Source organism: Accipiter gentilis, chromosome 13, assembly GCF_929443795.1.
Source record: "Accipiter gentilis chromosome 13, bAccGen1.1, whole genome shotgun sequence".
Classification (NCBI taxonomy): Eukaryota; Metazoa; Chordata; class Aves; order Accipitriformes; family Accipitridae; genus Astur; species Astur gentilis.
In genome coordinates, this window is record NC_064892.1 from 29445049 (window position 1) to 29466511 (window position 21463).

Genomic DNA, 21463 nt, shown 5'->3' on the forward strand with positions numbered 1-21463 from the left:
AGGACCCGCTCCAACCGGCAGCTCCATTCATTCGCCAAAACAGTGCCTTTTCATAAAAACCGATGAGCGCGAAAGTGCCTTAATAAACTGCGAGGAGAGATGAAAAATACCTTAACGCGCTTTCAGAGGGAATGAGTGACACACAGCGCTGGTGCCTGCGTTGCAATGAGAGCAGTCACTGCTGCTGCTGTTAGTTACACAAAGCCACATCACTCTTAAGCATTTTACTAATTAAAAATAAATGCAAATTAAGAAGCTCTGCAAGTCCCAGGGACATGAAAGAAGAGTGTTGGTCGAATTTCTGAGCAGTGAAATAACACTGCCAGTCCTTGCAAGACAAGGAAAAGCACAGCTGCTGCTTTGATTTCCCTGGGGTAGCGATGGGCATTAAAGCAGGTGAGAGATGCACAGCCTGGGGAAAAATTTGCCCCGAATTGTTACAATTTAGAGAGATGCTCTCAGGTCAAATATGCTCTGCAATGAAGCGTTGTTAAAAGTAAAACCCCCAACGCCTCCTTCTGAACTGGAAAAAAACCCCCCAAAAACCAACTTTCATTCATTTCTTCTCCCTTTCTCTCAAAATCTACCGCAAAATGCTTCCCCCCTCTCCCAGCCGGGCCTGGCCCTGGACGTGGCCGTATCCTGTGGGCCCATGAAACGTGAACTGAAACACAACAGACATCGCCCGAAACAAAGAATAAAACCAAACACTACAGAAAGGTAACTTTAAATAGCATGACATGAGATACAGTTTACAGGGACACTCAAACAAAAGGTTTAAAATTGGATTTACCTTAGAGTTTCCCTTAAGTAACACTATTTTTTTTATGATAAAGGTAACAGTATTACACTGCATGTAAATCTGAGGTGAGAAAGTTTATCCACTTGAGTAATCTAGAAAGTGTACAGTATATTTGCTAATTAACTGTAATAAAACGCTTCTTTTTTGAAGGACTGGTGGCAATAAAAGCAGAGGTGCTGAAGGGATTTCCATGTAAAAACAGATTTACTAACAGACTTACTAATATGCCAATTCTTTATTGCATTTAGTATCTTATCATGTGTTTACAGGACCAAGTTATTTATATTTTGAAGCGTACTTCCCCTTAGTAGCCGCGTCTGTGTGTATGTGCGTGAACACGCATTCGTCCCAGCCAGAGATAACCTTCTCAACCTTCTCCTCCCAATTCCCTTCTCTTCAAACAGGAATTGCATCTTCAACCCCTTTGTTTTCACATATGTAGTTCTCATAACAATACTAACAAGCCTTTGAAAAACGTCTTCCGTCCTCTCTTGCCATGAAGAGTTTCAAAGCTGGCCAGGCTTCGAAACACATCCTAAATATGGGACATTTTTGATGCTCTGGTAAAGATTTGTGCTGCAGGACTGACGGAGCAGAGAATGACCACTGGAAATTAAACCACTGATGGTTGTATTTAACAAGATCCAGTTAATTTGCCTCCTCCCCTCCTAATATACTGGTCACAGTGCGGTTTGAGCAACTGCGGGATTAAGAGAAATATTAGAAGTGAAGTACTGCAATTCCTCCTTCAGATTGTTATAAGTACCCTCTCTTGACCTTTTCCTATTCAGTTACCCTCAAATTAATATCAGCAGAGTATCAGTGCACACCCCCCACCCCAGCTCAATTAAATCATACATTCAATTCATCAAGTATTCCAGTGTTCCCGATGCACTATCTATTCTTTAGTACATAAAGAGGAATTATCGCCTTACGGGACGAGCCAAACACCAGCTGACTGAATTATAAAATAAGCCTTTATAACTATCCTGGATATTAAATATACCCCAACACAGATATCTTGCTAAAATAAAAATAGATTTTTTTCCTCTTCTTTTATAAAAAAGAACTTATTTTCTCATGCCTAGATCTCTCCTCCAGTTTCATCTTCAAAGGACCCAAGCAAAACAGATCACGAAGGAGCTCTAGCAAAGCGTTAGGAACTTTTTTGTCTCCCAACCGAAAAGCTCCACGTCCCGAGCCCGTCCCAGGGATTCTGGGCAACAGGGCAGCGGGACAGCACCATCGGTCGTGCAAAGGAGACAAGGCAGTAGTTCCCCCTTTGGAAACGCCGGCTGTTGGGTTCTTAAGACCGTTTTGACCCTTTCCCCTTACTTTTCAGAGGCAGAACTGAACGAATCTATTTTTGTTTTGCTTTCCTTCTTAACAGCCACTTTCTCTAGATCTGACAACTCTGAGCACCGTGCCTGATCAGATAATGAATGTTTACACGCGACGGTCAGCGTTCCCAAACCGCTCCATTGTTCCCAGCATCCAGCGGTGAAGCCCCGATGCCCGTCAGGACAAGAAAGCAACGGCAGAGGAAGGAAGGGTTTCCTGCCTGACAAGAGCAGTCCTGTTTAAATCAGAGATGGAGTTAACTGCCCATTCAAACATGTGCACACAAATCACTGAAACAGACTGCCTGGCTCTGCCTTGCATAATGTTATCGAATCCCAGCGAACCGTGTTTAATAAAACAGGGTGAGATGATACTGTAGTGCTGGCAACATGGCAGGCAGAGGAATGATCACAAGCTGTCCTTTATTTATTTCTCCCTCCAGAAAAACAGTCATTCTGTTGCCATTCTGCGATTTACCTCCGCTCCGCTGCAATTCTTTGAACGCGCTAAGTCGGTTGAGAGATTTTGGGTGAAATTTTACAGCCCGGCTGTCGTGCAGATTTGGGTCGCTTTGCTGATTAGAGAACAGTATGTATTTTATTAATAACTGTGTTTATCCTCAGCTTTAGGATTTGTATCTCCAGCAGGAGTGGGTTTCTTCTTTGAATTGACGCACCGTGACATCAGTGATGCTTAGGCACTTGACAACATGGTAGACGTGAAGATCTGCTGCAAAATCTGGGGGATCTCTTTGGTATCCATGGCAATAAAGGATCGACCCGCTGGTAGTGTCCTCTGCAGCCTAAGGAGCAGAACGAGGGACAAGACACAATTACCATTTCAAATTATGTTCCCAGGGTTCCTTAAGACGGGAAAGCAGCAGTGGGAGGAAACGCTGAGAGCACCTAAGTCACAGAGGTGGTTTCAGCAAGACATCAAGAGTTCCTAGAGATTTCTATTCACGTCCTCTTTCTGACGTGCAAGAACTCCATTTTGATCAAGGTACCAGTGACCCCATGAGGTATTACCACAACTGGTTTTCTGAGGGCAGCTAGAGATTTACTCTGGAAATGAAGATATTTACTTCCTTTAAATAGATTACCATGAACCCACAGCTCTTTCAGTTCAACACCTCCAGTGATTCTAAATGTGCTCTTTGTATTTCCTCTTTCAGATGGCAGCAGATTAGCTGGAAAGATATTTTTCTGCCAATATTAGCCTGACACATTTTTATTCGTAGCTTAACACCCTTAAAAAAAGGTAAACAAGATGCACGTTACAACCCCCATCTCCCCCATGTCCAGTCAGCAGGCTTGGAATTTATTTTTTCACTGCTTTTTAAAGGAGTTTATGCTCCACACTGTTTCTCCAATGCTAAGTTTAGTTTCACTTCGAAAGTGAGTTTTTCAAAAAGCTGCAACAGAGAATTCCCTTCTCCTTCCCCCACAGCAGTTACAGGAAGGCTTTGTCTAATTCTGCACTTCCACGTACATAGAAATGCGTTTCAGTGACAGCATTGTGTGTGTTTTCCATACCCAGTGAACTAGGCAATTATAAGATCTCCGCTTACACAGCAGGATATGGTCAATGCTTTTTTTAAAATTTTTTTTTTCATTCCTAGCAGAAGTAAAAGGACTTTCTGTAATTATAATCTTGCAGAATAGATTCTCTTCTCATGCATAACGCAGCTCTGATGTACAGACCCGCAGACACGACTAATGGTGGCTGTGCAGTATCTTTCAACCCTTTTCTGACTAAAACTACGTATGGAGGGTCAGTTCCCTTTGGGCCTTCTCTCATTCTACTCTAGTTGAAGGCTTGAACAGAAGGAGAAAAGGCACTGTTGATATTTGTGGCTACACCAGCTTTTTGCTGCATGTACTGGTCCTCAGTGGATGTGGAACCGAGGGACAGCTGGGACAGAATTTCCTTCTTTTCCCCTGTGCCCAAACAATTTAAAGTGAAATTAGGTAGTAGCACTAAAAATAGGCATATCGGCTCAGACTTTCCAAAGAATTGGTGTCTGTAACACAAGGGGAGTATCCGAGTCAAATTTTCGGCAGTTTTGAAGACCATTAAACTCCAGCTTCTCTTGCTTTAATCTCTTTTCTTAGGCCCACACACATTCAAACCGCGCACTGGGCAAAGGCAAAGGCACCCTGCCTCCATCATGACTACGCAGTGATATTCCACAGGGGGATAGCGCACATCCTCCCGTGGGAGGACGGCTCCGGGTGCTCCCTTCGGATGCGCAGAGTGCTCTGAACCAGCTGGCTGTAAGGGATGTCTGCCAGGACCCATGAACCAGTGTCCTCCCTTACACAAGTCAGAAGCTACTGCTCCTCATCAGTAGATTAAAAGAAAAAAAACCAACAGTGGATGAAAAATGGGACATGAGCCAGCAACGAGCACTCACAGCCCCGAAATCCGACCGTGTCCTGGGCTGCATCAAAAGACGTGTGGGCAGCAGGTCGAGGGAGGGGATTCTGCCCCTCTGCTCCCATCGGGTGAGTGCCCACCTGAGGTCCCGTGTCCAGCTCTGGGGCTCCCAACATTAGAAGGACATGGACCTGTTGGAGCAAGTCCAGAGGAGGGACACGAAGATGATCAGAGGGTTGGAGCACCTCTGCTGTGAAGGCAGGCTGAGAGAGTTGGGGTTGTTCAGCCTGGAGAAGAGAAGGCTCCAGGGACACCTTATTGCAGCCTTCCAGTACCTAAAGGGGGTTTATAAGAAGGATGGAGAGAGACTTTTTCCCAGGGTCCATAGTGACAGGACAAGGGGTAATGGCTTTAAACTGAAAGAGGGTAGATTTAGATTAGATATTAGGAAAAAAATCTTCACTATGAGGGTGGTGAGGCTCTGGAACTGGTTGCCCAGAGAGGCTGTGGCTGCCCCATCCCTGGCAGTGTTCAAGGCCAGGCTGGATGGGGCTTTGAGGAACCCGGGCTAGTGGAAGGTGTCCCTGCCCGTGGCAGGGGGGTTGGAACTAGATGATCTTTAAAGGTCCCTTCCAACCCAAACCATTCTGTGATTTTACAATACTACGATCAAAACCTTAGTGTAGAACACCAGCATGGGCAACTACGCCTAACGTCACTGCAAAAAAAAGCATAGTTTAGATTTATGGTGAATGGAAACAAAGAGAGTTACATTAGGCATAAACCAAATATACTTACCTATCTGCCTGGTCTCCTAAGGATCCTATAAATATGGCAAAAGCATTGACTTGAGCATTGGTGGTCAAGACCTGGGCAAACCTGGATGGCTGGATACCATATCGCTCGAGATTTGCATCACTCAAGACGATAACAAAATACTCGTCTGCCTCTTCCTTGGCGATTTCACGAATGGCATGCTCTGTCCCTTCCAAGGTATGGTCTCCACTCATGCAGAACTGAGCATGGGCATGCATAACCTGTGTGCACAGCATTACCAAGTGGAAATATGTCAGATGACTTTAGGCATAAACATTCATTTCAGCTGGCACAGGAAGGAGTCAATATTCAGTTTTGCTATATTAGAGGATGTCTCCATATTAGAGATGTGGACAGTGCTCCAGATACTACAGAAGATGCAGCTTTTTGTACATAAACCGCTGTATTTTAAGACAGACAACACTTCTTAAAAACACAGTGGGTCAAACAATCAAAACCCACACATGGATGTAATCAGACTGGGGCTTAGGGAAGGTAAAATACCTTTGATCAGCTGCAGTTTGAGTAGCTGCATTCCTGTGTCTTTAAGGAAGAAAACAGGTCTTAGTTTCCTAATGCTGTGACCAGCTCTTGCCTGTTTGTAATTTGCGCTAGAATTCCAAACTCTAGTAGTGTCACAGTTATTATCAAATACCTGACTCCTGACAGTGGCAGCAAGGTTTAAAAATGCTGAAACATTTATTTTGAGCTTTTATGAAATGAATACACTGTTTTCATCGATGAAGCTGTTTCCTACGCAGAAGGCAAGGAATTTTAGACGTTAGAAAATCCAGTTCTCCTAACCCAAGTAGCTGCTGATCTTTTAAAAATACTTTTTTGAAGGAAGTTCAAATACACAGTTCTAACCTATCAAGCTGCCAACCAGGTAAATCCCAAACTATACTAAATTTTTCTTCAACCTATTACAGTAAAATCTTGGTGAATACACTCACTTTGCAATTGTGTTTCAACACGTTTTCAATCCAGCATTGGCACATTTTCCCACTGCTACTGTGGCACACAGCTTCTTGAAGGTAAGAGGCTAAATCACTGACCTGGGATCCCTCTACAGTTTAAATTAGCCACTTACGCACTAATAATATCACCACATGACTTAGGTAGAGCTATCTATATCACTGTATAATGCTTGGAACCTCCTATATCCTTTGACAGGTAGTCAAAATGACACATTTATGACACAGCAGTCCAGAAAAAATGCGTATGTAGCTTCTACTATTTTGGCATCATTTGTTTTCTGCCATGTCTCTGAAATGTCCTGTTTCAATTTTATGCAAATACACAGAATCTGCTTTCTTGTCTTTCTTTTATTTTACTCTCCTTATGTTCCGCACTCTGTGACCCACCTACAATTTTATCTTTGCAGTCATAAAATCCTTAATTACCCAGCATCACTTATCAGTAGGATTTACCTTAAGAATCTCTAATCTTTGCTTATTGTTCTTGGGAACTTTGTCACTCCCAACCAAGGTGATGTTGAAGCCATCTCCTGAATGTCCAACAATATCGTACTGCAAGAAAGAAACTTCATCAGTCATCTGTTAGTCACGAATGGCCCTTGGGTCACAATGACACGAGACAGATCAAAGGCAATTTGCTTTCAACAAGAAAACCAAAATACTGTTCCCTGCTTCTGTTCATGAGCCGCTTAAGGGAACTACTTGCAATTTCTCACTGACATGAAAACATGGGAAAGTAGTGCTAAATAATGAAATTAAAGAACAGTTACTTATTTCCATGGTCTGTTTTTCACATCATCCCACCAATTGCGGAGCGGTGATGCATAAGATCAAGACCTTGCCCTCTCACATTGTCCGTGTATTTTTTTAAAGTAGCAATTTTCATCCTCTCGAGTCTGCCAAACAAGAAGTGCATTGTTTGAGAGTAGCTCCCATGTTTGATGGATCTTTTTTGTGACCTCATTCTGCTCTGAAAAAAAAAAGTATTACAAGCCTTCTTTTTTGAAAATCAGCACTCCTTATTCTTGTGCATAACAGATCAAAGTCATTGCTGAAAGTATGCAGAGAAGTGAATTCCAAGAGTCTCTCTCCGTTTTCAAAGGAGATGGCGTGCACATCATTCTCCTGTGAACGATGCTGCAAAAAGGACATGCAGAGCTGTAACAGTTCAAGTATCTTGTTGAACAAATAATGTAATATTGGGAAGGGCTTTGTTTTATGTGAGAGTTCTATTGTTGTTACATGAAAACCAAGACAAGCTGAGTTATGGCGAGGTCCTGCCCTGCCCTTTCTGTTGTGGATGTGGCAGTCACCCCAGGGACAATTCATGAGCAGGACAAAAGTGGATTTAAGAGCTGGCTACACCACGTAATAGAGCACAGTGCACGGATCCTGAGCCCAGAGAGACCTGAGCTGGCAGTTCTGCAACATGAACATGCCCGTATTTCCCCGTGACTAGCTGGCACAGACCTGTCTTCAGTTGACAGAGAGCCCTTGTGCAGCATTTTGCCTTTCTGTTATTTTTTATTCAAGTACTGCCTATAGGTCCCCGCCGGGTTCACCATCCCTAATTCCCACATAATCATTCGGTAAAAGGCAGGTCTATTCCTCAGAGTTCTTCTGTCTTTTCTTTCCAATTGAAGACCATTTTATTTGGTATAAGTCGAGTCCTGGAGACCGGAGAAATGGCATTCTTTATCGACAAAGCTCTTTTTATTTGTTTCCATATCACTAATTGGCTTAGAAATGTATCGGGAGTAAAAGAAAGCTATAGCAGCTGGAACAACACTTTTAAAGGTGACACCTCCCTCTGCAAAACAGCAAACGTGCCACATACTATAGATTATTTCACCCATGGTCAAACCATTTTATGACAGCCTCACATAACCCAGACTTCCTTCCCCTAGGAAATCTTTATATAATCTAGTCCCCACGCAATCCCATTTCTTTCTGCTCTGTTGGCTCTTCCCATCCCTATTCTCCTCAGGTCTTCCATTTCTAGTATTTGCTACCCAGCCTCATGTAAAGCTTCCAGGCTGACACATGCTTTCTCTTCAAATCCTATGTCTTATCACCAATAATGCTTCAGACTCTCTCTTTCCTGATGAATATTTAGCTGGTGTTTCTGTCTTCCTCAAACTATTATCTTTCTTGAACAAAAGACATGGCAAATGAAAATACACAAATTTTGAGAATAACGTTGAGGTTACATTCAGCATACTTCCAAATTAATACAGGAACGAATCCAGAACGTAAACCACACACAAAGAGAGTGTGCACGCTTATTGTTTTAAAAATTAGAGATTATTCAAATCAGAGGAACTAAATAAAGCAGTGGTTTAATGGAGCAGAAAATACACAGCGCTAATGTGGTTCTTACGTAATGTCAGAAATGTCCACAGATCTTCAGGGTAGGCTCTTAATTATGAAACCCCGCACGTCCTTTTCTGAGCAGTTTTGTATTCCGTATCACTTTTAAATCAACAACCTAATTACGTAAAGCTAAATGCCGTCATTCTCCTGTGTAAAAAGAAGGCCGATTCCTTCGTAACGAGCTCCTTCCCAGCATTTCACGGACCTCTCCCACTGGGTACCAGCTCTGCCATACTGAGTTCATGGGAATAGAACAAACTCCGCTATTTGGGAATATCATATTGATTCTCGGCACACACAAATAAGAGACCAACGTTTCGTCTCAAAAAGGCTGGGTTTGACCTCGGTGTGACTGCGTAAAGGGAACTGCTGTAGCTCCTAGATGAAACACCAGAGGTTGACCCTACGGTTGGGGCCCCTCCACATTCTTGCTCGAGGTGGGAACCTACAACCCGGGTACGGGCGAGGCGAGGCTGAAATGACCTGAGCAAACTACGGTGCTCACCTGGGAACATGATGTCCTGCCTCCTCCCTCCTCGGCTAGCTGCTTGTTATTCTCCGTGTGTGCCCATGCATGCCCCCGCGTATGTGTACTTGTATTTAACAGATGTTATCTGTTTCCTTGCTGACAGTTTAGTAGGCTATTTGTGATTAGAAGAAGTGTTGTGTGGCAGCAGGGAAGAAGTGGCTGTTTGCTTCATCCTGGCTGCTGCGTTCTGGGTCAAGTAGGGCGTCCCGAAAAGCAGGGGGAGATCCTGTCGCGCTGTGGAAGAGAAGGGCTGCGGTGACGGGCCCTCGAGTGCTGGTCCTCAGGGTCCTCCGACCCCCCTGGAAGTCAAGTCAAGGACCAAGAGTAGTCAAACCCTAACGAGCATGAGGTTGTTTTTGAGCAGCTTAGCTCCCCAAACTGTGAGGTTGGAGGAGTTCCCTAGGGATGAGCCCAGGGAAGGAGGGAGGGGATGGGGACGCAGCAGCGCTGATTGGGATTGACTTAAGTCAACACAGGACTGCAGCCTGGGAGACCCTCCTTGGGAGGGAGGGATGGGAGCAGGCTCACAGCCAAGCTTTAGAGGTGACAGAAGGGAGATGTTTGCCCAGGGGAACGTATGGAGTCTACGGTGATTTAGGAACACAGATTTTGGGACAGGAGCAAAACTGGAGAGAAGTAGCCCGCTCTGCAAGGGCAAAGACAGAGGATTTAAATCTCTCACCCAGCTTTTCTTTCAGTAAATTATTACCTCCTCCTGATTTGTGTTCCAGTAAAAAAAAACCTCTTAGTGATGTGATGTTGTCTTGGTGCGCTCATTTTAAAGAAAAGATGCAGACAGCTCCACAGCCCTGGACAACCGGGAACGCCAACACATGCAGGCACACGTCTGCTTTATCAAAACCAGTTTCATTCCTTCGCCGTAGCTAAAGATGAGCACAGAAAAAGGGCCTCTGAGAAGCAAGGGTTCGATGCATTTTTCTCATAAATTCCCTAGGAGAATTTATCTGGCTGGAGTTCCAAGTGAGAGAAGAGCTGTGATACGACCTTACTCGAAACTGACTTTTGTTTTGTTTTACAAAACAGATTGCAAGCATAGGCTCTCAGGACAAATCCAGCAGCAAAATACATGTTTGCTATAGCACGGGCTTAATTGAATTAATATATTATTGTGATACACAGTGGCTCGTTTTCCAATAGCCTCAGGTACATTGAGAAAAGAACTGCTCTATTCAGAGCTGCGAGTACACAATATGTAAACACGTCTCTTGAAATAGCATCATTTTGTTGGTTTCTTTCCTTACAGGTTAAAACAATCCCTATTCCACTGTCACATTCTGCACTGAATGGATGGTTGCTGCTGCCTAAAATGGGTAAAATGGAAGACTTTGTCTTCTGCAGCTGCCATGGCAAAAGGTTTAATTTCTGAAGGCATTTAAAAAGCTGAAAGAAGACGCATGCTGAATGTAAAAGGCAGTGTGAATTAGACAGGCCTCTGCCTGGGGGCTAGATCTTTATAAATTCATCTCGTCTTTGGACAACACTGAACATTCTTTTTTTCTGAATTTATTTCAAGCCTTTTGTTTATTATTTAAGAGAAACTATTCTGCTAAGCGTGTGGAACATTTCTTCTTTTCCTGAATTAATACTGCTGCCTCCATAGCAAATTTACGAACAGGGAATACTGAAATGGGCATATAAAATCTGCACTATCCCTTTAATATAGCTATAAATAACAATTCACGCTTTTCCTAACAGTTACATAATGTGCCATTTATTGAGCCACTTACAATATCTTAAAGGGTTCATAAATTGCTGTTGGATAATTTACTGGACATGTCTCCTAAATCTGCCATCATGTGTGCAAATGATGGTAATTAGCGATGATATAAAACCATATGGTTTGTGTGACAGACATAATACTACCGCAGATAAAACAAAGACCAAACTGCCCTTCTGTACATTTTCAAATAACTGGCACTTAAAATGAGATCTACAAAAGATGTAAGAACTTTAATCCTGCAAAATAACTTCCTTGTTATAACTTATACGCATAAGTGATGCATCCACATATTTAAGGGGGCCAAGGGGCATTTGAAGGAACCTATTTAACCTCCGTTATTAGGATAAGACTGAGAATGTGGCTTCTATTATCTCAGTCACTCCCACTCTTTTCTTTAATAAAGCACTTCAGAGGAAGCCTGGATGCGATGACATTGGAGGAGGGCTTTGAAACATGGCTGTTAATTTAAATGGATTTCCCGACTGTGGGATGAGCCTCCCATTTGCCCCTTGACAAGGAATGATTCACTGCCTGCACTTATGGGAAATGGAAGCAGGCGGGTTGTCCTGCGCAAGCATAAAAAGCTGACAAGTACCTGCTGGCACTTGTCTGACTTCTTATGAAGGATAACTTCCTTACCTGCTAGGTATAGTCACATACCCAATACTTTGCTCTTCTGTATAAGAAGGCAGGGAGAAAGTATTCTCTACCTTCATTCAGTGCTTTAAACACCAATCAGACAATCAGCGTCAGTGATACCAAGGGGTACCACCCATGGGGAAAGCTCAGCTGGTAGGATAAAACAACCAAGGAAAAGCCCATCTGATTAATTCACCACCTTTTTTAGCAGAGAACTAACCAAGCACCAGCAGAAAAGTGATCTTGAGCAAAGGCCAAGAATTGGTTTCCAAAGTTTGCACTGCAGTTAGATAGCAGAAAGGAACTTTACTGTGAAAATCCCCTTTGAATGCTTTGTTCAACAAGCTTGATGATTCCCCAGGTTCAACACATGTTGTACAAGAAACCCCTCAAAACTGCAGCACACGTTACCGTGACTCTTGCAGATGGGGCTACAACAGGAACAGATAACACCAGGCATATCTGAAGGCTGAAAAAGTCTATTTTTAGAAAACCAGGCAAGAAGAGGATAAGGAAGAGAAAGAAAAAAGTGATAGACTGCAGATTTCTCATTGCACACTACACAGTTGTGTGTTCTTTTCTCTTTTTTTTTAATCAGTTCCTCTTTTAGAAATGTATGCTATTTTTGCAGATATACCAAAACTTCAGCTTTGTCCTGAGAAAAATGAGCAGCATCTTGCAAAGTGTCAGTGTTTTACAGACTGGAGTCAGTGATATTTTAAAACAATCACTGGCTCTCCTACTCTCTGAAGACCTAATTACACTCATTAGAAACTGAGGAACTGGCATGAGCTCCGGTTATTGATTGCATTCATGCAGGTGTAGCAACTGCCATACCAGATTATACACCAAAAAAAAAAAAAAAAAGAAATCCATATTTTCAAGCTGGAGATTTCAGAAATTTATTTTTATCAAAGGAATGAGTCAAAGAGTCCATCAGCACACGCACAGGAGATTTCTCCTACGTAAGGCCAGTGTAATGTAGGTTAAAAAGAGATATTTTAGCCTAATAATTGGATCATGTCAAGAACATGGTTCAAACATGACTAGTTAATAAAAGCCTCTGTTGGTGCTCATTTTGGGGGATGACTTCAGGGGCCAGTAAAACATAAGGTCACATCTCATTTGCTGTCCTAGCTCTCTCTGGTCTACTCTTGTAGATATTATGCTTTGAATGAATCAAATCTCAATAAGGCAGCACAGAGACGTGTGGAGGAAGAAAAATACTTTTCTTCCCTTGGGCAAAAGCAGCTCTGAAGTTGACAGAGTTCACGCTGGATCTGGCCAGGCTTGAATCAAGGGGCTGTTACTGCCCTCCCCAAAGTTCTCCATCCAGTGGAAGGAGCCCTTAAATAGAGGAGAATTTCCCTAGAGGCAACTGAACAGATGTAGAAGCTGATGACAACTTTTTTTTCCTTGGTATGTCACTAAAATTTCCAGCATCTTCCTCACCACTGTTATTTTAAGTATAAAATTGGCCTTACAGCTGTCTTGACTCACAGAGAATGCAAGGAGAACATTACTACTCCTGTCTTAATATCATCAGAGTGGCAATGTTTTTATAAATGGTAAGTGGTTGTTAGAGAGACACGTTTACTGTTGCAACTAACTGCATTTTGAGCTATTTGCTTGGCCAAATACAGGCTTTCATCTATGTGTGGGGCAAAACACTGGCCAATAGCGACTATTGCCAGTCAAAATATAATAATCTGTAATAAGACACAGAGGGATTTGAAAAGTAATGAAACATAGATTTTAAAATCCCAGAACTGAAGACAGTTCTTAATGTTCTTACTAATTCTGCACAGTGGGCTGTCTCTGTCTGCTTCTACACGTTATTCCTTTACCATGCACCTGAGGATCACATCTGGGTTCTCAGCTATAGAACTGGACTGAAAATAAGGCCAGCTGGTCATCTACCACTGCACTACAGCTTTTTTTCAGTGTCATCACCTTCTAAGCCACTGTCCTCTGTTGCATAAATGTAAAATAATTCATTGTTCATAACAAGAGCAGAATGGCTGTGGTAGAAAAGAATGAACAACCGTCCCCTGGTCACCGTTTCCATTTTACTCAAGATTTTAGCAGCTCCTTGATTTTTAGCTCCTCCAACCTGAGCAGTTCTTGCCTACTTAGCCATTTCTTGCATGGGGACATTTCCATACCTTTTGTAATCTTTGTCATCCTCTCTTTTTTTTCAGCTCTACAAGAACTTTTGTGAGATGGAGGACCAGAGTTGCACACATTACTCCTGATGTGAATGCACTATGGAAGTTTACAGTGACATTCTGATGCTTTCTGCATTATTCTCTGTTCTTTTGCTAATAGTTTCTAACATTCAATTAGCTTTTTTGACAGCTGGTGGGCACAGAGTGTTCAAAGAACCATATAACATAATTACAAGATTTCTTTGTTGAGCACTAATATATAGCTGAGAGTGAGCACTAACAGATAGCTGAGACTTCCTCACTGTGTATTTAAAATCAGAATTGTTTTCTTCCATCTGCAGCACTTCACATTTAATAGCACTGAACACCATCTGCCATCATATTTCCCAGTCACTATTTATGGCCAGGTCCTTCTCCAATTTCTTGCAGCTGGATTTTCCTTTTTGTTTTCCCAAATAACTTCACACAACTAGCAACTGTTGTCACCTCACTATCCACCCCCTTTTACAAATATGAATATACAGAACAGCATAACAACATGGGCTCTGGCACAAATCCCAACAGTTCCACCAGTGACTTTCCTTCACTTAATCACTCTAAAAAATGACGACTTGGTCTGTTTCCTATATTTTTAGCAGTAGTTCATTTATCTGAAGGCTTTCCCTTTTATCCCCAAAGTAGTATCATTTCTTCACGAGCCTCTGGTGAGGGACTTTGTTAAATGCTTTTGGCTAAGGAGACTCTATCAACCAACCTTGCTTGTCACATACACAGAGACTCTTCAGAAAGCATTACCTCCCTTTACAAAAGCCATGCTGACTATACCCCAATATATCATACTTACCCTTGTGTCCACTCCTTCTATTTCATCTTCCTTTGTGGATGATCCTGCATTTGGCCATACTAAGATGCATGTTTCTCAGATATGTCTGATTTACCAAGCTACACAAATTGTGTTGTGTAATTGCACTGCCCCCGTTAATATTTGTCATTAACTTTTCTATTATCAGTGAGCAGGAGATACATGAGCAGCTGAACCAATAAAGCCCTCGTTTCCCATTATTTTCATGAGTTCCCACATGGCTTCTCTGGGCTAAGCTCTAAGCTTATGGCTACAGCATTTTTCTCCAACAGGAATACAAGGCATCACTCTCTGCCTGGCCTATTTTCATGACATTTGCAGGAATTTAGTGTGTTAGGGAACAAAACCACAGTTTCAAATTTGTGGGTACGGATCTCTTCTATCAACTAACTAGTGATAGGACGAGACGAAACGGCCTCAAGTTGTGCCAGGGGAGGTTTAGATTGGATATTAGAAAAAATTTCTTTACTGAAAGGTTTGTCAGGCATTGGAACAGGCTGCCCAGAGAGGTGGTGGAGTCACCATCCCTGGAAGTGCTCAAAAAACGTGTAGACGAGGCACTTCAGGACATGGTTTAGTGGGCATGGTGATGTTGGGTTGACAGTTGGACTTGATGTTCTTAAAGGTCTTTTCCAACCTAAAAGATTCTATGATTCTATGATTCTGTTTAAGCATGTTTAAGGGAGAGAAAGCGTTATTGCCAGAAAGTATGGGAGCACGCGCCTCGTTTCCTTAGGAAAGCAGGCTACAAACATAATGCCTGTCGCCTTTTATAGCCTTTTCCCCGACAAACAGAAATCTGTACATGCCTCCACATGGCCTGTTTTGTACAGGAGATTCTACAGAAGAACGGAAACCTGTAGGATTATGCTGTCGGAGGAACAACGTGAAACAGACCTGGCTGAATTGATCTGGACTAAGTTTTCTATTGTTTAGGAGATTTTACATTTTGGTCAGATGTATTTTAAGTCTTATGTTTGAGATGCTCTTTGGTAAAGGCATCGGACATCTTTATTCTTTATTCTCCCATTAAACACTGCGTCTGTCAAGAATTAACTTGGAGACTGGCCATTCCTGGTTTTTTTAAGGTTAAAGAAACACACCCTAGACCTTGTTTAGGCTTACTGAGACAAAAAAGGGTATAAAATTTATTTACATTTCCTCTGCAGGCTACCATTAAATAACATCTGGAACCTAATACCTTTCAGTAGAAGAAATTATTTTCTTGCTTTCAGGTAACTGGAAGAGAACACAAGTAAGGGACAAAGAAGTTTGGTCTTTTCCCATGAGAAAGTACTACTGTCTGTACTCTGGGCAGACGGAAAGGCAGGGCGTCTTTGCATGTCCTGAATCTATATTTACTTGTGTTCTGTAGGCTTAAGTGTTTCTGCTCAAAGAAACAAATAAACAGATAAATACCAAAAAAGGCAGCAAATTTCACTAAATCAAAGTCTTAAAAGTCTTAGATTGAATTCTCCCCTGCTGAAGGGTGTAATTTTTCTTATCCATTCACTAGTATTATTTTTCAGGTTGCTAGAAATAGATTAATGTCTTTATTTCCTTGTGGGAATGAATAATGTTCTTTGGCTAGACTGACTGCTGAAACACTTTTTCCACTGCTCCACACAGCCTGTGCAATAACCACAGAGCTCCTAGCCCAGCTGTAATTACCTTGAATTTGTGCTCATAATTCTCAAAAGCTTCCATGACCATGCAGACGGCCTCCATGGAGCGTTCCAGTCGTCCATCCACCCCGTTAAAGCGGTACATGCTTCCAGAAACATCCACCACCAGGCGCAAACGTTTAGGTTTCTGCTGGGGGCTCCCAGGCTGGCAGGGAAAACACAGCAGAAAAAAACCCGGTATAAATGGGAAAGCTAAACATCAGTAATGATAAAACATTTCAGAAAGACAACCCGATGCACTTTGCAAAAGGAAGAAACTTTTATCCAGCAAACACCCATTATTTAAAAAAAAAAAAGAGCAAAAATATTTTAACCTTTTTTCTAACTTTCAAACCAGTTACTTGACAGATACCTCAATTCATTCTTTCCCCTCACCTTCAATGACTGGAAACAAAATACCTTGCAAAATTCCACACATGCTTGTCAGGAAAATACTTTTTCTGTCTCAGTTTTGATTCTTAACATTTTATTTCAGTAAAGAGACTCTCAAATTTGCTCTTTCTGCCAAGGCTCATAATGGAAATGCTTTTCCTTGGCTTACGGTACTAACAGGGACCCATATAAGACTGAAAAAACTTGTCTGCTGAGGTTAATAACATTCCAAAAATGTTTGAAATCTTGTTCTGATTAACTACTAGTTTCTTCTTCATTCTGATGCTGAAACCATTATTTTTTCCTGAAAACAATCCCCATCTGTTTTAACAATTTTTGGCACAGTACATTCAAGGGAGATGTTTTATTTAGTGTGCAATGGGATGAGTCTGGGTTCAAGTATAAGGCTTTTAAAGATGATCTGGCAAAAAACCAGTCACATTAAAAACAAATAACTAAAATGTTTCTTTTACCTGTAAAGAGTTGCAAGCATTTGTGTGCTTTATTCTTTTAATTATTCTCTTAGTAGACTCTGGCATCCCTGTCCTCCCAAAAACAAAGGGAGAGAGAGGGCCCATTAAATCCTACATTTATTTTGGTTTTTATTCAAATGTAAAGGTGTTCTTTTGTCCCCTAATTGAACTATTTTTACAAAGCCTTAAAACTATTACACTGAGTAAATACATTTTGAAAAAAATGAGAAATGAAGATCTAATCACTTTTCCCTTATTGATCTTTCACACAGGCAGTGCCAAGTTCCATAAACTGTTCAAAGCAACAGACATCAGGACCAAGTAGCATAAAAAATAATACCAGGGAGTCATCAGATGTGGGTAGCTGACAGGCAAAAAGATGTTGTACTCAGCTATTTAAAAAAACATTCTTAGTGTAGTTAAAAATTGCAATCTGTCTTTAAATATTACTGTTAAATATTATGGACTAGCCCCACCAGTTCTGGCCAGGTTTTGTTGGTCTGATTCAAGCGGTTTCTCTGTTGCTGACTCACCTAGGCCTTAACCATAATGTTTTCTAAGGAATGGCTAAATTAAGCCATAGGATGGGCAACTTTATCACATCTTAATGGCTTTTCCTCACACTTTTTTCTCATTATCATTTTTATTCTTGTAAATCCAAATATCTGTGAAAGCTGAAATTCTTTGCACATCGCAGAATAAGGAGAAGACATTTGTACAACACTTGTTTTTTTAAACTTTCTAGGGTATCGAGGTATTTATTAACAAAAATTAAATAAATGAGAAAATATTTTCCTTTTTCTTAGACAAAAACCTCTTTTGCTAATTGCTTTCAGCTCAGTAAAATGTAAAATAAGAACATAAAACCTGTTGCCCTGGATCACAACAAAGCACTGCTTAGATCAGCATCCTCTTTCTGAGGGTGGCCAACAGCAAATACGTGCAGAAGACTGTAAGAAGAGGTGAAGCAAACTTTCCATCTTGCCGTTGCCTCTGTCTCAGGGACTTCCCGAGCCAGAGATGGTTCTTCTGAGTTTCTCATCCCTATAACTTACTCAGACTCCAAACACAGATATGTATTGTACAGCCAATATGCAATCACCAAACCGGATAAGCTCTTCCCTACATTTCCCTGCTGCTTGTTGGATACTTACTTGTGGCTCAAGTTCTCCCCGTCGTTTATATATGGCTTTTTCTCCTGTCAGCCCATCAATGATTTTGGCATCATCTAGCTCTCCAACAGCTTGGTGTCTCAGCCACTGTCTTTCCTTACCCTTGGCCTACAACAGAAAAGATGCCTTAATTCACTCAGTGATGTGAGTGTATGTTAAACAATTTAAGACCTACCAAACATGACAGACACATCAATTTTCTTTGTAATGATGTGATAGTTCTGGCCTAAGTCAAAGAAATCCAAATACGTTTTCATAGCTGTCCTGCTCTTTTTCTCTGAAAGAAAAGTTAACACTGACAAAGAATATGTTCACTCTGTAATTTTGTCTTTTTTAAGTTGTTTCATATATGGGAGTTTAATTGTGGACTGCAGAAATGTTAACCTTTTTTTCTTGCAAATATGCTGGAAATCTGTGTAACAAGCCTGTGCAGAAATACGTACAAACAGCGGGACGTGCATCGCTGACCATTTACTATCTGTTCTGCATCCAAGCAGTGCAGGAAAAAACCATGGGGTGACTTAAAAGGTAAGACTAAGCAGTATTCACCTTAGGTAATGATACATGGTTTCTTTTACAGTAATATTCATAACAAACTCAATTTGTATTTTAAAATAACAACCTTGAAAATTGTGATACTCAAGAGACAGTCCACTGAATGTTTCTTCTATTTTCTTTAAAAGAACACTGGTTATCCACAGCCTGACTTCAACATGCAATACAATCAGGAACTCAAATATTCATGGAACTCCTGTACATAGAAGCAAGCACTTAAGATTGAAGACTCAATGCTTTAATATTATAAACAACATATTTAAGAATGTTTTCAATGGATAGCTTAATCATAGTTCATAATATGTAAGATTCATCTAAAGACAGCAAAGTCTGCATATATGAGTTTCATGGTTTATTTCATTTCTGCTTAAATCTTCAGTTTGAAGTTGCTCATCCCAGCAGTAAGCCCAGCACAGAAAGATTTTAAATTTATATATGTATAATGCATTTCCACTCTCAGCAAACTGCTGGTCAGCAGCTGGAGGCAAATCAAATATCCAGCAAGACACAAACTGTCTTAAATATTGGTTCTCAGGAATGAAAATCAGTTGCTCTCTGATGAGCAGGAAGTGTTACATTCCAAATCCCCAGTAAACTGCAGGCCTGGGATTTGAGAGGACAAATCTTTATAATTTTGGACAGTCTGAGCAGTCAGATGATAGCTTCTTAAGGCTCAGAGAATCTTTGATTTTGCTTTGGTCAAAATTTATGAGTTTTTCTTTTGGGGCTGTATGGAAGAAGGAGTTACGGACTACTGACTTGCCTATAGTTACTCAAGACTAATGGGCTACTTACCTATGAAAATAAGTGGGCTGAAAGAATACAAAGCCACAAGGAAAATGTTTTGATTAATTAATTTTACAGCATAGAATTTACATAGCTGTGGCAACACAGTTTTTTAGGTAAGTAGTGTCAAAAGCCTTACAGATGCGTCCTGATGGGAGGCAAAACCAATGCCAATACATGGAAACCTCAGCCTTTTAGTAAATTGAAAGTGGAAAAGGTTTCTTAGGTTGTGAATTCAGTCAGTTGTGCCCCCTGATACACTTGCATGGTGCTACAGTCAACCCAGCTTTAACCCCCCTCCGCAGTGGGGCATCCGTGAGTTTGTTTGTACCACCAGCTAGTAGTTTCTACTATCATTAAATATTCTTGGGACAAAATTTGAAGTCCCTTCTTCCATAGGATCATTGATGCCTCTCTTGCCCAAAGAGTTGTGTAACATCACAAAAAGATACCTGCAAATTCCAGGTGACCCCTACGTGCTCCACCAAAATGTCACGCTGTAGGAGCTTTCCTGCTGCGAAAAACACAGTAGGATAACCATGGCAAATTTCAACAACACTCCAGCTAACCATTAAAAAAATGTTCCTGGAGACAACATGCTGCTGAGTGAGCAGAGCCTGTCTGAAATGAATCATGCACCTTCCAGGATGATGCAGATGAGATGACTTTGCTCCTAGTCATCTTAGTCACCGTGTAAGTGCTGGAACAGACCCTTAACGCTTCCTTAGGGCTGCTGTTTTGTTAAATTTTTGTCATTTGCTTCCTTTCAGGAGGCAGGAGGGACAAACAACCGAAGATTATAAAGTTTCAGCTTCGTTGAGCAAGTTCTCAACTAGTTTCAACTACTGTTTTCATTAACAATGCTTTAGCTTTGTGGCTATTTGCTGTTCAAGGAACAGCAGTGTGAGAAGAAAATTGCTTTTAACTATGGGCATAGTTGAAAACCATTTAATACCTTTTGAAGCTTACGCAACAAAAGCCAGTGTTTGAGCTGAAATTTTATTGGAGGAACACAGAGTTGACATTCTCTCCTAAAACAGGAAAAAATGCCAACAAAAACTGACTTAACCTCTTTCCAAAATAATGCTAAAATTATTTAGACTGCTTAGCACCTGCCTCTTCCATGCAGAATTCCTAAGAATCTGTTTCCTTTTATAAAAGCTGAAAAAAAATCCCCTTAAGCACGTGTTACACAATGCACATATATATTACAGAAAAGCTTCAAAGCATTTTCAATATATAATTTTCATAAACTTAAAAGCACCATAAGTTTAAAAGCATTTACAATTTCAAGAGAAAAACACAACTATCACATATATACCTTGCTTTGATATTTTACTAGAAAGGGCACGCGACCCATTGCTATTGTAAAATAGTGTGGCCATATTGATGAAAAAATATTGTATACATATACATTGTGTTGCTTTTGAAATTAGAAGAATGTCCTAGATACCATATCTTATCAGCATGGCAATGGCTGATCACAATACACCGCTGCAGTAATTCTTTTCACTGAAAGATATCAAAGGCGTATTTGCAAAAAGACCTGCAAAATATAACTGTGATGCCTGTAAACATCAGAGAAAAAGTTGCGTATCTGAAGCGATCACATCTAAATATGCAACTCGTAGCAGTATGGGATGGTATGAAATACTGCATTTGTTTCTGGGAAAACATTATGCATATGTTCCCTCAGCCGCCAAAATCAGAAAGCTACTACTGACAGGGCACAGGGTTTTTCGCATCGTCAGCTCTCTGAGCCATGTTTATTATAGGACTGCCACTATTTTATT

The 21463-nt window shown here is 41.1% G+C and overlaps 1 protein-coding gene across 1 annotated transcript in view; it reads right to left on the minus strand.

The window, feature by feature from the left end:
- Positions 1 to 1005: 1005 nt before the first annotated feature.
- VWA8 (von Willebrand factor A domain containing 8) overlaps positions 1006 to 21463 on the minus strand; it is a 189371-nt gene continuing 168913 nt past the window's right edge. Inside the window, exons 41-45 of the mRNA XM_049815763.1 lie at positions 18312 to 18437; positions 16299 to 16457; positions 6769 to 6867; positions 5321 to 5559; positions 1006 to 2945 (exon numbers count right to left, since the gene is read on the minus strand). Of these exons, the coding sequence (XP_049671720.1) occupies positions 2837 to 2945; positions 5321 to 5559; positions 6769 to 6867; positions 16299 to 16457; positions 18312 to 18437 (732 nt within the window). The 3' untranslated portion in view covers positions 1006 to 2836. The remainder of the gene's footprint in view (positions 2946 to 5320; positions 5560 to 6768; positions 6868 to 16298; positions 16458 to 18311; positions 18438 to 21463) is intronic.